The 14752-nt window shown below is 42.9% G+C and overlaps 1 protein-coding gene and 2 non-coding genes across 3 annotated transcripts; 1 reads left to right on the top strand and 2 right to left on the bottom strand.

The window, feature by feature from the left end:
- Positions 1–862: 862 nt before the first annotated feature.
- LOC132572339 (zinc finger protein 239-like) lies at positions 863–6319 on the bottom strand. Its single transcript, XM_060239259.1, has 2 exons — positions 6191–6319; positions 863–2706 (listed from the first exon to the last, which is right to left on the bottom strand). Exons 1-2 carry the CDS (start codon positions 6198–6200, stop codon positions 1577–1579), a joined length of 1140 nt encoding a protein of 379 aa, XP_060095242.1. The 5' UTR covers positions 6201–6319; the 3' UTR covers positions 863–1576.
- A 657-nt stretch (positions 6320–6976) lies between these two features.
- TRNAK-CUU (transfer RNA lysine (anticodon CUU)) lies at positions 6977–7049 on the bottom strand. The gene has a single exon. It is a non-coding gene; the product is annotated as a tRNA-Lys (tRNA).
- A 1009-nt stretch (positions 7050–8058) lies between these two features.
- On the top strand, positions 8059–8131 carry TRNAV-CAC (transfer RNA valine (anticodon CAC)). The gene has a single exon. It is a non-coding gene; the product is annotated as a tRNA-Val (tRNA).
- The last annotated feature ends 6621 nt before the right edge of the window (positions 8132–14752 follow it).

Below are 14752 nucleotides of genomic sequence, written 5' to 3'. Positions count from 1 at the left end.
GATTTTTACTTTTACCATAGAAGAGCTGAGGTATGTTCAACAAGAGTTATAGCTTTGAGACTATTTCAAACTATTTAAAAATATATAATAGCATGATTTTTGGGTGACCAGCTTCCTGAATTTAATGGCAAATGCTGCTGTGTAGCTTTGCGGCACACAGAGAATAATCACAGGTTTTTAAGTCAAATGGAAGAATACCTTCATTTCATGGAAAGCAATGTTTGATGCTGTGAATTTGTGATTGACTCTGGTAAGTCAAAAAGAAAGCTGATGGAAATGCAACAGGCTTCGATAATGAGTATCCTGAACAACAACATACAAACATCTACCTTTGACACTCAACTTCCATAAATACTTGACAGATGAAGCTCGTGTATTCACACTGAAGGGGCAGCGGTCACACATGAACATTTCTCCAAAATGTGGAAGAGTTACAAATTTCAAAATAGATTCAAGTCCAGCAGCACCTTAGACACCAACAAGGCTTTCAGGGTAGAAGCTTTTGAGAAAGCTTCCTTTGTCAGATACCCCACTTTGACTCTCAAAAGCTTACACCGTGAAAATCTTGTTGGTTGCTTAAGGTGCTACTGGACTTGAATCTTAACTTTTCTACTGTAGACCAACATGGCTGCCTTCTAAAACATGTTTCAAAATTAGATTAAGCATCTGGGCTGCAAATTACATCCTTCTGGACTCAACAGCAAAACACTGCAGCAACTTTTACCAAGACTGGATTGTATCCTTTTGAGACTGGGTCGGTCGGTCTGCATTTTCTGCAGCTCTGATGAGAAGTCAGCAAATGGTAATAAAGGATTACCCCCCCCCCGCCCCCCGCAAAAAGCATGAATATGTACCTTCAATAGAAATCATCACTGGACCAAATTCTTTAATAACTGCCATATAAATGTCTTTCAAAGAGAAGGAAATAGAGTACACTATCCAGCTAATATCTCATTTCTTGATGGCTGATGATAAAGATATCCATTTATTAATTTTTAAAAATACAGCTGCTTTTTTGTTACCCTGTTCCTAATCTCAAATGTTTTCTTAAGATACAGGTAAATGCTTTAATGGAGCATGGTAATTATACGGGGGTGGAAACACTTCTCAGTTTTGAAGTAAACGGCTGGAAGTCCATACAAATAAACCCACGTAAAATAAGTTCAGTCTGATTCAAACCAGCCCTTTTGTTTCTTGGTGCATCTGAAGATCATTAAAACAAGAACGTCTTTTCACTTTTAAGCTTCATTTCTGAAGTATAGAATAAACAAGAAAACTTAATAACCCCAAAATAAGGCAGTTTCATGTGTGTTCACTGTTTAGGAGTGAAGCTTTAACTACTTACATAGCTCTTTGCATTTCAATGTGATCTGCAGAAGCAGAACAAATTATCTAAAAAAATGCAAATATAATTTAGATAATTTGCTTATCTTTCCTTGATGGATAATTTGAATTACTTTGGTGCGGAATTTTGATTTGTTTAAAACCATGGAATACACCCAATCTAGTTCATGCTTATTAAATAGCTTATTAAAAAAACCCAGCTGGAAGTAGAGTAGAGAAATGAAGTGGAGCTTCAGAAAGGTTCTGTCTCTTGCTGCACTGGAGTCACTGGGTTCACACCAGAATGTTTTGCAGTGTTTTTAAAGTGGACCCTTCGGTGGCTGACCAGGTGTGAGCTCTGATTAAACCTCTTCCCACACTCGGGACACTCATAGGGCTTTTCGCCCGTGTGGATTCTTTGGTGTTTGTTCAGGTCCGAATTCCGAATGAAACTCCTCCCACATTCTAGGCACTTGAAAGGCCTGTCCCCCGTGTGCATCCTCTGATGAGCAAGGAGGGCTGAGCTGTAACTGAAGGTCTTCCCGCAGAGCAGGCATTTGTAGCGCCTCTCCTCCTGGTGGGATTTGCGATGGACCAGGAGCTGGTGGATCATGCGGAAGCTCGCAGGGCAATCGGGACAAGCGTGCAGTTTTTCCGTGTGGGTTTTCTGGTGGGAGATGAGATGTGACTTGTGGCCAAAGCGCCGGTCGCATTCCGTGCATATGTAGGGCTTCTCTCCAGTGTGGGTCCTCTGATGGGCTGAGAGGTTCGAGCTGGTGCTGAAACATTTCCCACAGTCTTGGCACTCATAGGGTTTTTCACCCGTGTGGGTCCTCTCGTGGGCACGGAGTTGCGAGCTCTGACGGAAGCCCCTCCCGCATATTGAGCACTTGTAAGGCTTTTCTCCTGTGTGGATTCGCCAGTGCTTGATGAGCACCGAGCCTTCACTGAAGCACCGCCCGCAGTCTGAGCACACGTAAGATTTCTCCCCCGTATGGGTCCTGCGGTGTACTATGAGGGCTGAACTGGTGTTAAAGCTTTTCCCACAGTCAGTACATTTGTAAGGCTTTTCCCCTGTATGGAGCCTCCGATGGGTAAGCAGACTGGAACTGTGACGGAAGCTCTTCTCACAAACATCACACTTGAATGGCTTGTCATTTGGGTGGACCCTCCCAGGGCCGTTCACATAGTCAAAACAGATTTCCCTGGAGAACGTATCCTGAGGAGTCTCCAAGTCCCTCTTGCGGCCTTCAGGCTGTTCAGAATCCAGGAAGTCTTCACTCTCCTCCCATAATGTTTTGGATGGCTTGTCAGGATTCCCTGGGTCATGGTTCAGTTGCTGGGAAACTTCCTCTTTGTTTTCACTCTTGATCCAGTCTTCACCTGCCAGAATAAAGACCCTTCCATCAGTATTCATCACCATAAGGTCAATGGTCATCTGAAATATGGAGAATGGAAACAGGGGTCGAGAGAAGACTTTTTAAAAAGTGCCCCCTTAGAAAGGACAGGATTTGAGAAGAGGGATTTGCAATACCGTCTCTTTTCCCTACAAAAATCTCTTAAGCTTGAGCAAACAGTAAATACCTTGGGGTGCATCCTACCATGTTTCCCAGCTTAGCCTCCTCCAATTACCCTTTTAATTACAGATCTTGTCCCATGATCCCTGGCAGAGCCATTTCAGTGGCCAGCTGTTCTCTCCTTCCTCTCTCACCAGTGGAAAAGTTGGCAGGATCCAACCCAGTATTAGAGTTATCTCTCCACCCCAGCCAGAACTCTTTGTGTGTGGCTTTCAAGGCACAGCTGATTTATGGTAACCCCGTAGGGTTTTCAAGGCAAGGGATATTCAGAGGTGGTTTACCATTGTCTGCTTACATGTCATGAACAGTATTTCCCTCTAAGCTGAGTTAGTGTGAGCGACCTCACAGATTTTGAGCCTCCAGCTCACACATTTTTGTAATAATAATATAATAATAATACTTTTTATTTGTATCCCGCCCTCCCCGCAAGCAGGCTCAGGGCGGCTCACAACACGTAAATACAATGTACAATAAAACCGTATACAATAATTACAATTTCAGTTATAAAATCATCCTTAAAATCATTAAAAAATTACATTAAGATTAACATTATGGTGCTATAGTTAAGATCTTCCATAAAATCCAGTGACTAAAACATAAAACATATCCAGCAGGACTTTCTTGGCTCGGTATTAAGTGAAGGCTATTTTAAAGAGGTGGGTCTTGCAGGCCCTGCAGAATTGGTCTAAACATCGCAGGGCCTGTACCTCCTCCGGAAGCTGGTTCCACAGTAGGGGAGCCGCTATGGAGAAGGCCCGATCCCGGGTGGACTTCAATCTGGCCTCCCTTGGCCCAGGGATATTCAGCTGGTTCTTTCCAGGTGACCTCAGCGCTCTCTGGGGTTCATACGGGGAAAGACGGTCCCTCAAGTAGACAGGTCCTCGGCCATATAGGGCTTTAAAGGTAATAACCAGCACCTTGTAACCAACTCGGTACACCACCGGCAGCCAGTGCAGTCCGCGCAGCCCTGGCTGTATGTGCTCCCATCTTGGGAGCCCCAACAACAGCCTAGCCGCTGCGTTCTGCACCAGCTGCAGCCGCCGAGTTCAGCACAAGGGCAGCCCCATGTAGAGGGCGTTACAGTAGTCCAGTCTCGAGGTGACCGTAGCATGGATCACCGTTGCTAGGTCCTGGCGCCCAAGGAAGGGGGCCAACTGCTTCGCCCGTCAAAGATGAAAAAACGCGGACTTGGCAGTGGCTGCTGTCTGTGCCTCCATTGATAATGAAGGCTCCAGAAGAACCCCCAAGCTCTTGACACTATGGGCCGCTTTCAGCGGTACACCGTCAAAAGCCGGAAGGGGGATTTCCCCTCCCAGGGCACCATGGCCCAAGCAAAGGACCTCTGTCTTCGTTGGATTCAACTTCAACCCACTCAGCCTGAGCCAACCTGCCACGGCCTGCAATGCTAAGTCCAGGTTTTCTGGGACGCAGTCAGGCCGGCCGTCCATTAGTAGATAGAGCTGGGTGTCATCTGCATATTGGTGGCACCCAAGCCCAAACCTCCGGGCAATCTGGGCAAGGGGGCGCATGTAGATGTTAAATAACATCGGAGAGAGAACTGCACCTTGTGGCACCCCGCACACTAGTGGGTGCCTCCGGGACAGCTCTCCCCCAATTGCCACCCTTTGTCCCCGAGCATCAAGGAAGGAGGAAAGCCACTGTAAGGCTTTCCCTGTGTCGGCAAGCCGGCGGGCCAGTAGCTGATGGTCGACCGTGTCGAACGCGGCCGACAGATCTAACAACATCAGCACCGCCACGCCGCCTCGATCCAGATGCCGCTGGAGGTCATCCACCAAGGCGACCAGCACTGTCTCTGTCCCATGACCTGGACGAAAGCCGGACTGGTGGGAGTCTAAGGCGAAAGTGTCATCCAGAAATCTCTGTAACTGTGCCGCCACTGCCCTCTCAGTCCTGTCTTCGCTCAGGAAGGATGACCCCAGAGCACAATAATTTATGCAGTAGCTCACAACTTCAATGCCTGTAGCTCACAACTTTAATACCAGTAGCTCACAAAATAGAATTTTTGCTCACAAGACTCTGCAGCTTAGAGGGAACACTGGTCATGACCCTGGTAATTGCTTGGTACTGACCAAGGGCAACCCGTTATGAGACTGGGCTAGCCATCTATCTATTGTATAAGCTATATGAAGAAAGAACACACACATGGGAGGTGACTGCAATGGACTAGTTCATGGCTTGATCTCTCACATTTTTACCTGCACACCCATCAAAGAGTCCAGGGCAGCCTACACAGTTATCCCTCCGGTTATGCAGACTCTAATTTATTATATTGCCAAGATAATCACTATCAGGTTTTGCCTTGGCTCTTTATTCTGTTACAAGCCCAAAGGGGACTGAAAGCAGGGAAATGCTTTACAGGGTAGTTATCAGATGCTTTTGGTAGCCATAACTGTGCGTGAGAGAGATTTTGGCACAAGAGGACCCACTGATGAACCTGATGGCACCTGGGGGTTTTTTGGCTGTGTAACACAGAGTGTTGGACTGGATGGGCCATTGGCCTGATCCAACATGTTTACTCTTATGTTCTTATGACCCTCCATGTAGTGTACACACACACAAACAACCCTGCCCCCCAGTACTCCCTTCAAAGGATACAAAGGGACCAAAAGTGCTTTAGCAAAAAGCCTGACTCCTGAAGCAGACAGTGGCTCATGGAAGATAACTGACATAGAGGGGCAGGGGAAGAAATGGGTGTGCAACACCCTCCAGGAAAAGAAGCAAACCTGTGTGGAAGTTGGTTCAGGTCTTCATTTTTTGAGGAGAGCACACATCCACGGGGCGAGGGGAGGGGGGCGGGAAAGCATGATCTAACCATCTATTGACTCATTCTGGCGGTGAGATCAGTACATGCGAAGAGGGACTGGTCCAGTAGTCTCCAGGGTGGAAAGTAGGCTACCTGCCAATCTACAGCTGCCTGGCTGTAGCAACTAGCCATTTAGATTCTCACATTCCGTTCCATAAGAAAGTAAACAAAGACACAAACACGTGAAAGGTTGGCTTTCTGTTAAAGGGTCCCAGGATCTTGAAAGCGACTTGTATGCATTTTTGGAAGCAGTCTGCGGTGCGTTCTCTCCCCCGCCTCAATATGAAACCATCAATTCTCCACCTCCCTCGGCTCCGCTGCCTCAACACCAACGCAGGCGCTCCTCTCTGGATTTGAACTCAGCCAGCACAATGCTCCACTAACCATTATTTATTGATTTTTTCAGGGAGGCAGCCCCCCAGATGCTTCCCTTTCAAACCTCTCCTGCCCTGTCTCAAGCACTTACCGGGATCCATTTCCGTATCTGCACGGATTTTAACCTAAAAAGAAACTAGGGCGCAACGCAGCACGATAAACACCCATCTCAGAGTCAGACTCGGACCGAATTCCTGTGGCCTTTTGTGCTGCCCTCGCTAAGCACTCTGGGAAATGTAGTCTGGCTATCAAAGGAGAAACTGGGAGGGCTAGAAAGCAAAGCTTTGTGGTACCTGTAGTCCCCGGGAATGGACTCCCGGGCGAATGCTTAGTAAGATTTTTTTTTCAACGTTGTTTTCTGAAAAGCGGTGGTAAAATAAAACAATAATAATAGTGCGGGAGCCTCAGCACTCTTGAAAGTTACAAAGTCTGCTCTAATATTTGAATGTGAGCACAGGGGTGGGAATTCAAGCTTCATTCTGCACATGAAAAACTCTGCTTACAGATCAAGATAGGTGGCCGTGTTAGTCTATCTGTAGCAGCAGAAAAGAGTAAGAGTTCGGTAAGATTTCAAGTATCCGAAGGAGTGAGGAGTGACTCATGAAAGCTCATACCCTGCCATAAATTTTGTTAGACTCTAAGGTACTACTGGACTTTTACTTTTTTTATTCCATCTAATGATATTCACATGCCTCGCCTCGGGGCTCCGTCTTGGTACCGGAAAAGGATTCGGCTGATGAGGCCCGGGACAATGCACCCTTCTGCTGAGAAGCCACGCACGCAACCAGACTACCTGATTTTTGTTTGTTTGTTTGAGCAACCATGCAGAGGGAAATTTACAGTTAATAGTTGCTTGTAAATTATGAAAAATAACCTACGCCCAACGTGGGGCTCGAACCCACGACCCTGAGATTAAGAGTCTCATGCTCTACCGACTGAGCTAGCCGGGCGGCTAGTATACAGTGCTTCTAACCAATGAAGTTAACAAACCTTTACCATTTCGTTTGGAGGCTTGAGTGTTTTCAGAGATTTTCTTGTTCCCGCGGCTCTCTATGAATCGTCTCTATGTTACCTACCCAAATTTAAATCATATTCCAGATGCGCACGCCACTGCAGAATTCATTGTGCCAAGTAGTGTTTAGTGGCAGTCTCTTTGGGAACTGCCCCATCTAATTACAGGGCATTTCTCAAATGACGCCAAGCTGCTTTCACCCAATGGTTTCACAACGTTTTATAAATTTTATCATGGGATCAGGAAGTTATGTAAAGGAAGAATAACAACCATTATGGAAGCTCGAGGATTTAGGACTAAGGGCAGCAGGGATTTTGGAAAAAGACAGACGGGTAAAACTTTGAGCGGGACGTAATGACAGGGCATCCTATGGGGGCAGTCTCCCTGTCACAGAAGTCTATGTTTCGCGTTATGCTGCTTTAATGGTGCATATCGACCAGTTCCTTATTCCTAAATACTAACCTGACCATTGTGTATTGCAACGTCGTAACATGTGCAAAAATAAATTTGGGGGCTAATGAATTTTTGGGCCATTATGAGGGGGGAGGGCCTTCCAGTTATCGGAGTCTATATGATTTGGAGTGTCTCAAAACTTGTTTGGGGGAATGTTTTAGGGTTTAAAATTCTGCTCTTTATTCAGCTTGCTCCTGCAGTCGTATATTGCATAAGGAACTAGGAACTCATTTCAGACCCCTGAAGTAGATGACGATTACAAGGCTGCAGAACATTTCAAAGTGCTGGAGATAATGTGTTGGACATATCAGCGCCATTCCTTCTTATATGTCAATTCTTACAGGACAGTTGGCTGTTGGCAGCGTTTAAAAGTGACACAATCCTGTAACAAAGACTCGTTCCAGCTTTGCGTCTTCCCAAATTGCAGGCACTGTTGCTGTCCTTTGCTGTTCTGGAGGTGTTGTAGGCTAGATGGAAAAAGAAGCAGCCAGCTGGTTTCTGTAGTGTAGTGGTTATCACGTTCGCCTCACACGCGAAAGGTCCCCGGTTCGAAACCGGGCAGAAACAGCAATCTTAGCCTTTTGATCTCTCTTCCATTTTTTCCTTCTGTATTGTTAGAAATCCGCTTCAAGTTTACAAAAGTAATTAAATAACCCAGAAGGTATTTTTTCCCCTGTGGACATATATATGACAAGGAAGATGACTGCTCATGTCCTTAAAAGTAGTAGAGTTTCAACATTATAAATTTACAGCATAACACCAACAACAGTCATCTGCCAGTCATGAGTGCTGTATTTATTACATATGTGTGGTTTGCTTTTCCCTTCATACCGAGATTCTCCCAAGCTTTACAATGTGGAAGTATTTCTTCAGCTTATGAATCCCAAAGTACAGATCAGCAATGCTCACAAAATTAAAGGCCTTATCTTCTGATGTTTCTGAAGGCTGCACATTGGGGCACACCATTCTCAAAGAGATATTGTAGCTGTAGTTTAGGTGCTCTTGAACCTGCAAGACATGTTCTATCTGAATGTCCCTGGTGTAATAAGGCGAGACAGAAATAGTGGATGAAGTCCTCAGCAGATATCCTTATTTCTAAATTACTAGCAGATTCAAGAGCAGAAAATATACTCATTTTAGTTAAATTTTTAGTTTGGGCCATGACAGTTTGGGCAACTTACAGAACAGTTGCCTTTATAGCCTATGTACCAGACTTCTCTGGTCTGAATTCTTCCTTTCTTCCAGTTATGTTCGATAAACGCTACCCAAGACATAGGTCAGAGTGGTATAGTAAGTAAGAAAAAAAGTGTATGTATGGTATGGAGGATTCTTTTTGTAGAAAAGCCCCAGCAGGAGCTCATTTGCATATTTGGCCACACCCTCTGACACCAAGCCAGCCGGAACTGCGTTCCTGTGCATTCCTTCTCAAAATAAGCCGATGGTATGTATTAGTTGCCTGTCAGCCTATAGATAAGGAATGGGCAGGTTTGTACACTGTAATCAGCTCTGGGCCAGCCCAAATACTAGAGAACTATGGCAGGGATACTGTTCCCTTCAAGGTATCCCACCATCTTATCTGGTTCAAGTTCTCAGTTTTGTGTAAGCTGCTCAGACATGATATCTATGCTCCCATTCTAAATAGACCTATAATGAAGATGTGATAGAATTACTGCTAACCAGATATATTATGTAGTTCATGTAGATTTTTTTTTGGTTAGGTTTGCTTCTATTAGATTATTTATTTTGGATCTCAACATTGCTAACTGATTCCAGTAAGAATTTCAAGCTAATTCTTAATGTTTTACAGTACTCTGTTTAGCCTTGAAAAAGATAAGCCACGAACATCAACCAGCAGGAACTAATTTGCATATTTGGCCACACCCCCTGACATCAAGCCAACTGGAACTGTGTTCCTGCTCAAAAAAAGTCGTGGCGTCAACTACATCTGTTACTTCTTATAAAAGTTCACTGTGACAAAAAATCCGTGCTAGACCTTTAATCCTGGTTCAGCCCTGTCCCCAAACTGACATTCTACACTTGAATCACAGAATCATAGAAACCAACTCTATGAGTTTATGATTCTAGTATAGAAAAACAGTTTTGGAACAGGGCTGAACCAAGAGTAAAGATCTAGTGTAGAACTGGCCTTTAAAGAATTAATAATTCCCTTATGCCCAGGGAAATCTCATGAACAAGCCTGCTACTCAGTTTGAAAGCACCAAGGCATGCTCAGGAACAGGGCTGCATTATGACTTTTGTGAGCCCTAGGCACTTTTGCCTTTGTGAGCCCCTCCCACTCTAATATCAATATTAAAAAATCTTTGATATAACCTTAAATACATCAACATTGTATTTTCCCCCATTTTAGGTAAAATTTTTCATGGGCTTGTTTTAGGTAAAAGATTTTCATGGGCCTTAAAACGCAGTTCTAGCTTGCTTGGTGTCAGGGGGTGTGGTCTAATATGCAAATGAGTTCCTGCTGGGCTTTTTGTACCCAAAAAAGCCCTGTATAATAATGTTTACAGAATCTACATGGGGTGTTTTAAAATTTCATATACCTCAAAGGTACTGCTGCCCCCAAAGAATTTACACTCCTAGAAGACAATGGTGTGTAAGTGTGTGTTGGGGGTGGGTGGGTAGAATATGAGCAGCTGGAGCTCTTGGAAATCCGTGGTAACAACTGCCTCTTGTGAATGACTGCATATTATAACAACTATTGTTTGTTATTTATGTCACAAGACTTGAAGCCCAAACCACCAAATCAGGACAGGTGTCTCTGTAAGGGGACTGACCAAGCAGGACAAACAACCAAAAAAGGCTTAAAATCTTCACACCCCAGAATAGATCTGTCACTTTGTATTGTCCAGACAGCCAGAGACAAAGTCTCAGGTCCTCCTGGAAATAAAGTTTAAAAAGTCACCCTTGCAGGGTAGGATACCTTCAAGGCAAGTTTCACAAATGATTACTCTGGTAGCTGTGTAGCCACCAACAGCTGAAGTACTGGGTTCAGATTGAAGCCGCCTGAATTTAAGAACGCCACAAGAATATAATTAAAGTGATGCATCTGAAATTGTGCAGAAGTAATCAAAACAGAACAATGAACAGTGAGGACAGAATAACAAAACTAAAAATCTGTTTAAGTACTTTTACCTACAATGGTTGAAGGTTTCAGATACTACCCAACAGCAGCCTGAGGACTTCAGGGTTCCAAGTTTCAAAGTCCAAGAAGGTTTCCGGTCCATAAGACCCACCGAACAAGACAGCACCCAGGCTCATCCAAGCAAACCATCAGTCACAGCAACCTTCCCTCAGGCAGTGGCCTGTGACCTGACACGACGGTCAACAACACAGTGGCATGTAATGCCACAAACAATGCTTGCGGCTCTCCTGGCTGATAGCCATCACATAACCAAGGTTTGGCCAACGGTAGCTCTCCAGATGTTTTGTTCCTACAACTCCCATCAGCCCCAGCCATCATGGTCAATGGCTGGGGCTGATGGGAGTTGCAGGCAAAAAAACATCTGGAGAGCTACCGTTGGCTACCACTGAGCCTGTAACAAAGAACTAGAATGCAAACCTTTATTTGACTGCTGAGGCTAGGGTTGCCAAGTCCAATTCAATAAATATCTGGGGAATTTGGGGGTGGAGCCTGGAGACATTGGGGGTGGAGCCAGGAGACATTGGGGCAGGCCAGAAGCAAGGGTGTTACAAGCATAATTGAACTTCAAGGGAGTTCTGGTCATCACATTTAAAGGGACAACAACCTTTTAAAATGTCTTCCTTCCATAGGAAATAATGAAGGATAGGGACACTTTCTTTTGGGGCTCATAGAATTGGACCCTCTGGTCCAATCATTTTGAAACTTGGGGGGTATTTTGGGGAGAGGCACTAGATGCTATACTGAAAATTTGGTGCCTTTACCTCAAAAAATAGCTCCCCCAGAGCCCCCGATACCTCCAGATCAATTCCCCATTATACCCTATAAGAATCGATCTCCACATAGGGAATAATGAAGTGCCCAGCAGACATTTCCCTCCCAGCCCCGTTTCTGGCAATTCTGAAGAGAGGGATTGGCATCTCTACTCATGAGTTGCTGCCAACTTCTTCAAAGTAACACAGACACACCATCCCAAGAGGAAGCCTTTCCAGTTGGAGACTGAAGCCTCCAGAGGTGGAAAGTCACATAGTGGCTGTGAGGCGGGGTGGGGCTTCCCCCCCCAATCCACCAGCCAGCTGACTGGGGGTGGGAAGGAGCCTGGGAAAGCGAAAGGACCCCACTGGGACCTGGGGATTGGCATGCCTAGGCTGAGGCCCAGTGTTGGCCTGATTCTAATTAGCCAGTCAGGCATAGGGCAAATGATGTAACTTAACCACCAGTCCTGTTGCTAAGGAGGTAATCTAAGCAATTTTCACCACACTCCATGCCTTTCAATGGCTGTAACAAAATACCAATGAACATTATCAAAGGCCTTCTCAGCATCGAAACAAATTAAAGCCAATTGCTTCTCTGGGTGACTCTCATAATATTCCAAAATATTACAAACTGTTCTGACATTCTTTCAAATATTTTTTAGGAAGAAATCCTGCTTGATCATGGTGTATTATAGATTATAAAACTTTCTTCAAACGTTGTGCCAATATTGCAGCAAAAATTTTACAATCCACATTTAAAAGGAAAATTGGGCGATAGTTTTTAATATTTTTCAAATCATTATTTTCTTTTGGAATCAAAGATATTGTAGCTTCTTGCCATGAAACTGGTATTTGGCCTTCATCTTGAATCTTTTCAATAATACACTTAAATGGTAAGAGCAAAGATTCTTCATAAGCTTTATAGAATTCTGCAGGTAATCCATCTGGCCCAGGAGTTTTGCCATTCTTTTGAGATGTCATTGCTTCTCCAAGTTCCCTTATTGTTATTGGCTCATTTAGGATTTTTTGTTGTTCCTCTGTAAATTTGTTGAGGTTATTTTGATTAATATATTCTTCTAAATCTGTTTTCTGAACTTGCTTATCTTCATATAATTTTTTATAAAACTGCTCCGCAATTTGCCTTGCCAAACATATTTGGCAACCATCTTGTACTTTAAAAGTACTTTAAATAACTATTAAAGGCTGGTGGGTACCTGATATTGATTTATAAGACATAGCAGGATCTCTGGCTGTAAGAAGAATATTTTGCAAAATTTTTAAGTGGGTTTCTATCTATTTTTGTGGATGATATGGATATAACCGTTTAAATTTGTATTTTACTTTTTTCTTTTGTGCCTTTTGTACATCTGTGGTTGGATTATTTTTTGATATGGTTTTCAAGATTTTTGGTTTGGGATTTCTTTTTCTTTTTAATATACACCTTTATTTTTGGGTTTGCTGGTTTTTTCCCCCCTTTTTGTCTGGATTACTGGTTTATTGTTTGATTTTGGATCTCACTCTTGGATTACAAATAGGGTAATCAGCCCCGGATTACAGATTTATACTTTGTAGCTTTTGTACTTGGAAACTAGTTGGAAGACATGGTGGTAATTTGGATTGCAACTGAATCAGCATTGCTGCAAGATACATAACAGGGAATGGCTGCTGTTGTAGTGAACTGGTTTTCCCTATTGACTATCTAGTGTGGTGAGCTGAAAAGTGATGTTTATTATTCTTTTTAGTATTGTTTTGGCTAACACAAATTGTTGATAGAAACCAGAAGGTTGTTTCCATTTTTGACCTTTTTTATAATAAGGGCATTCTTTGGAGGAGATTAGTTTATCTGGTATAAACAGGAACATAGTTTCAAAACAAACGTGGACGAGGTGTTATTGGATTTGTGGTTGTGAGTGTGCTTATTTTAACAAGAATGAGTGGCCCCAAAGAAACTGTTAAAAGAAAAGACAACAAAGAAGGACAGCAAACATTTATTTCGCCTAATGCTCCATCTGGACCAGGCAAATTTATGACCATGCAAGGAGATATGAAAGAAACAGCTTTAATGTCTGCTATAGCACAGTTAACAAGCAAAGTATTGGTGAACAGATGGCATTAATTAAAAAAGAGCTTTTGGAGAACAGCAGACAGACAGCTGAGACTAACAAGGCTCTAAAAGTACTAGATGGTCAGGTGAAGAGAATATTCAAAAGGTGGAACATCTGGAAAAAAATGAAGAAAAAAGAAGGCAAAGAAAAGAAGGAGGAGGAGGAAAAAGAAGGCTCTGGTGAAGAAAATCCAAATGAACCACGGAGATACCATACAAGACAACATGCCAAAAAAGATAAGAAAGATAATGGTAACCAAAATCCACAATGGCTTCAATAGTTTCAATTAATGTGAACGGACTTAATTCTCCTGTTAAAAGGAGGAAGACATTTAGATATCTGGCAAAATTGGAAATAATTTTGGACATAATTTTGGACAAAATTGGACATAATTTGCTTATAAGAAACTCACATTCTAACAAAAGACCAACACTTTTTGAAAAATAAAAAAATTGGGTAATTTATTCACAGCAACAGACATGTATAAGAAGAAACGGGGAGTGGCAATATATATTAAAGATAAATGTAATCCATAATTGCAGTTTGCCTCTGAAGATGGAAGAATTTTATTGGTTGAAATTACAGGGGACAATAAAAATTTTTTACTTGCAAATATTTATGCCCCAAATGATCACCAAGAGCAATTTTTTCAAGATTTGCGTCTTAAATTATCAAATTTGGAGTATGCAGAATACTGTTTAATAGGAGACTTTAATTCAGCCTCTGATAGACAGCTGGATAAAAAAATGCACAAACAGATGAAAAGTAAAGGTCTTCAGTTATTAGCAAGCTTTTGGAAATTAGCAGAAGAAATGGATTTGGTAGACGTATGAAGAACAAGATATCCCAATTCCAAAGTCTTTACTTACTATTCCTCCAGTCACCAAACCTGGTCAAGAATTGATATGTATTGGCTTTTGGCGAGTTTGATTAAAGATCTAGTTGACATAGAAATTCAAACAAGAGTTATCTCAGATCATAGCCCTGTAATGATAAAGCTAAAAGGTCTATGGAAGAGAAAATCATGGAAGTTAAATACTTCAATTTTGAAAGATAAAGACCTTCTTAAAGAATCCAAGGCCGAAATAGAATCTTTTTTCAAACAAAATATAACACAAGAAGTAAAGATGCAAGTAGTTTGGGACACTGCTAAAGCTTACTATAGGGGCCT

The sequence above is a fragment of the Heteronotia binoei genome, chromosome 5 (genome assembly GCF_032191835.1).
Source record: "Heteronotia binoei isolate CCM8104 ecotype False Entrance Well chromosome 5, APGP_CSIRO_Hbin_v1, whole genome shotgun sequence".
Lineage (NCBI taxonomy): Eukaryota > Metazoa > Chordata > Lepidosauria > Squamata > Gekkonidae > Heteronotia > Heteronotia binoei.
The sequence above is the reverse complement of the archived record's forward strand: the minus strand, read 5'-3'. Positions and strand labels throughout refer to the sequence as shown.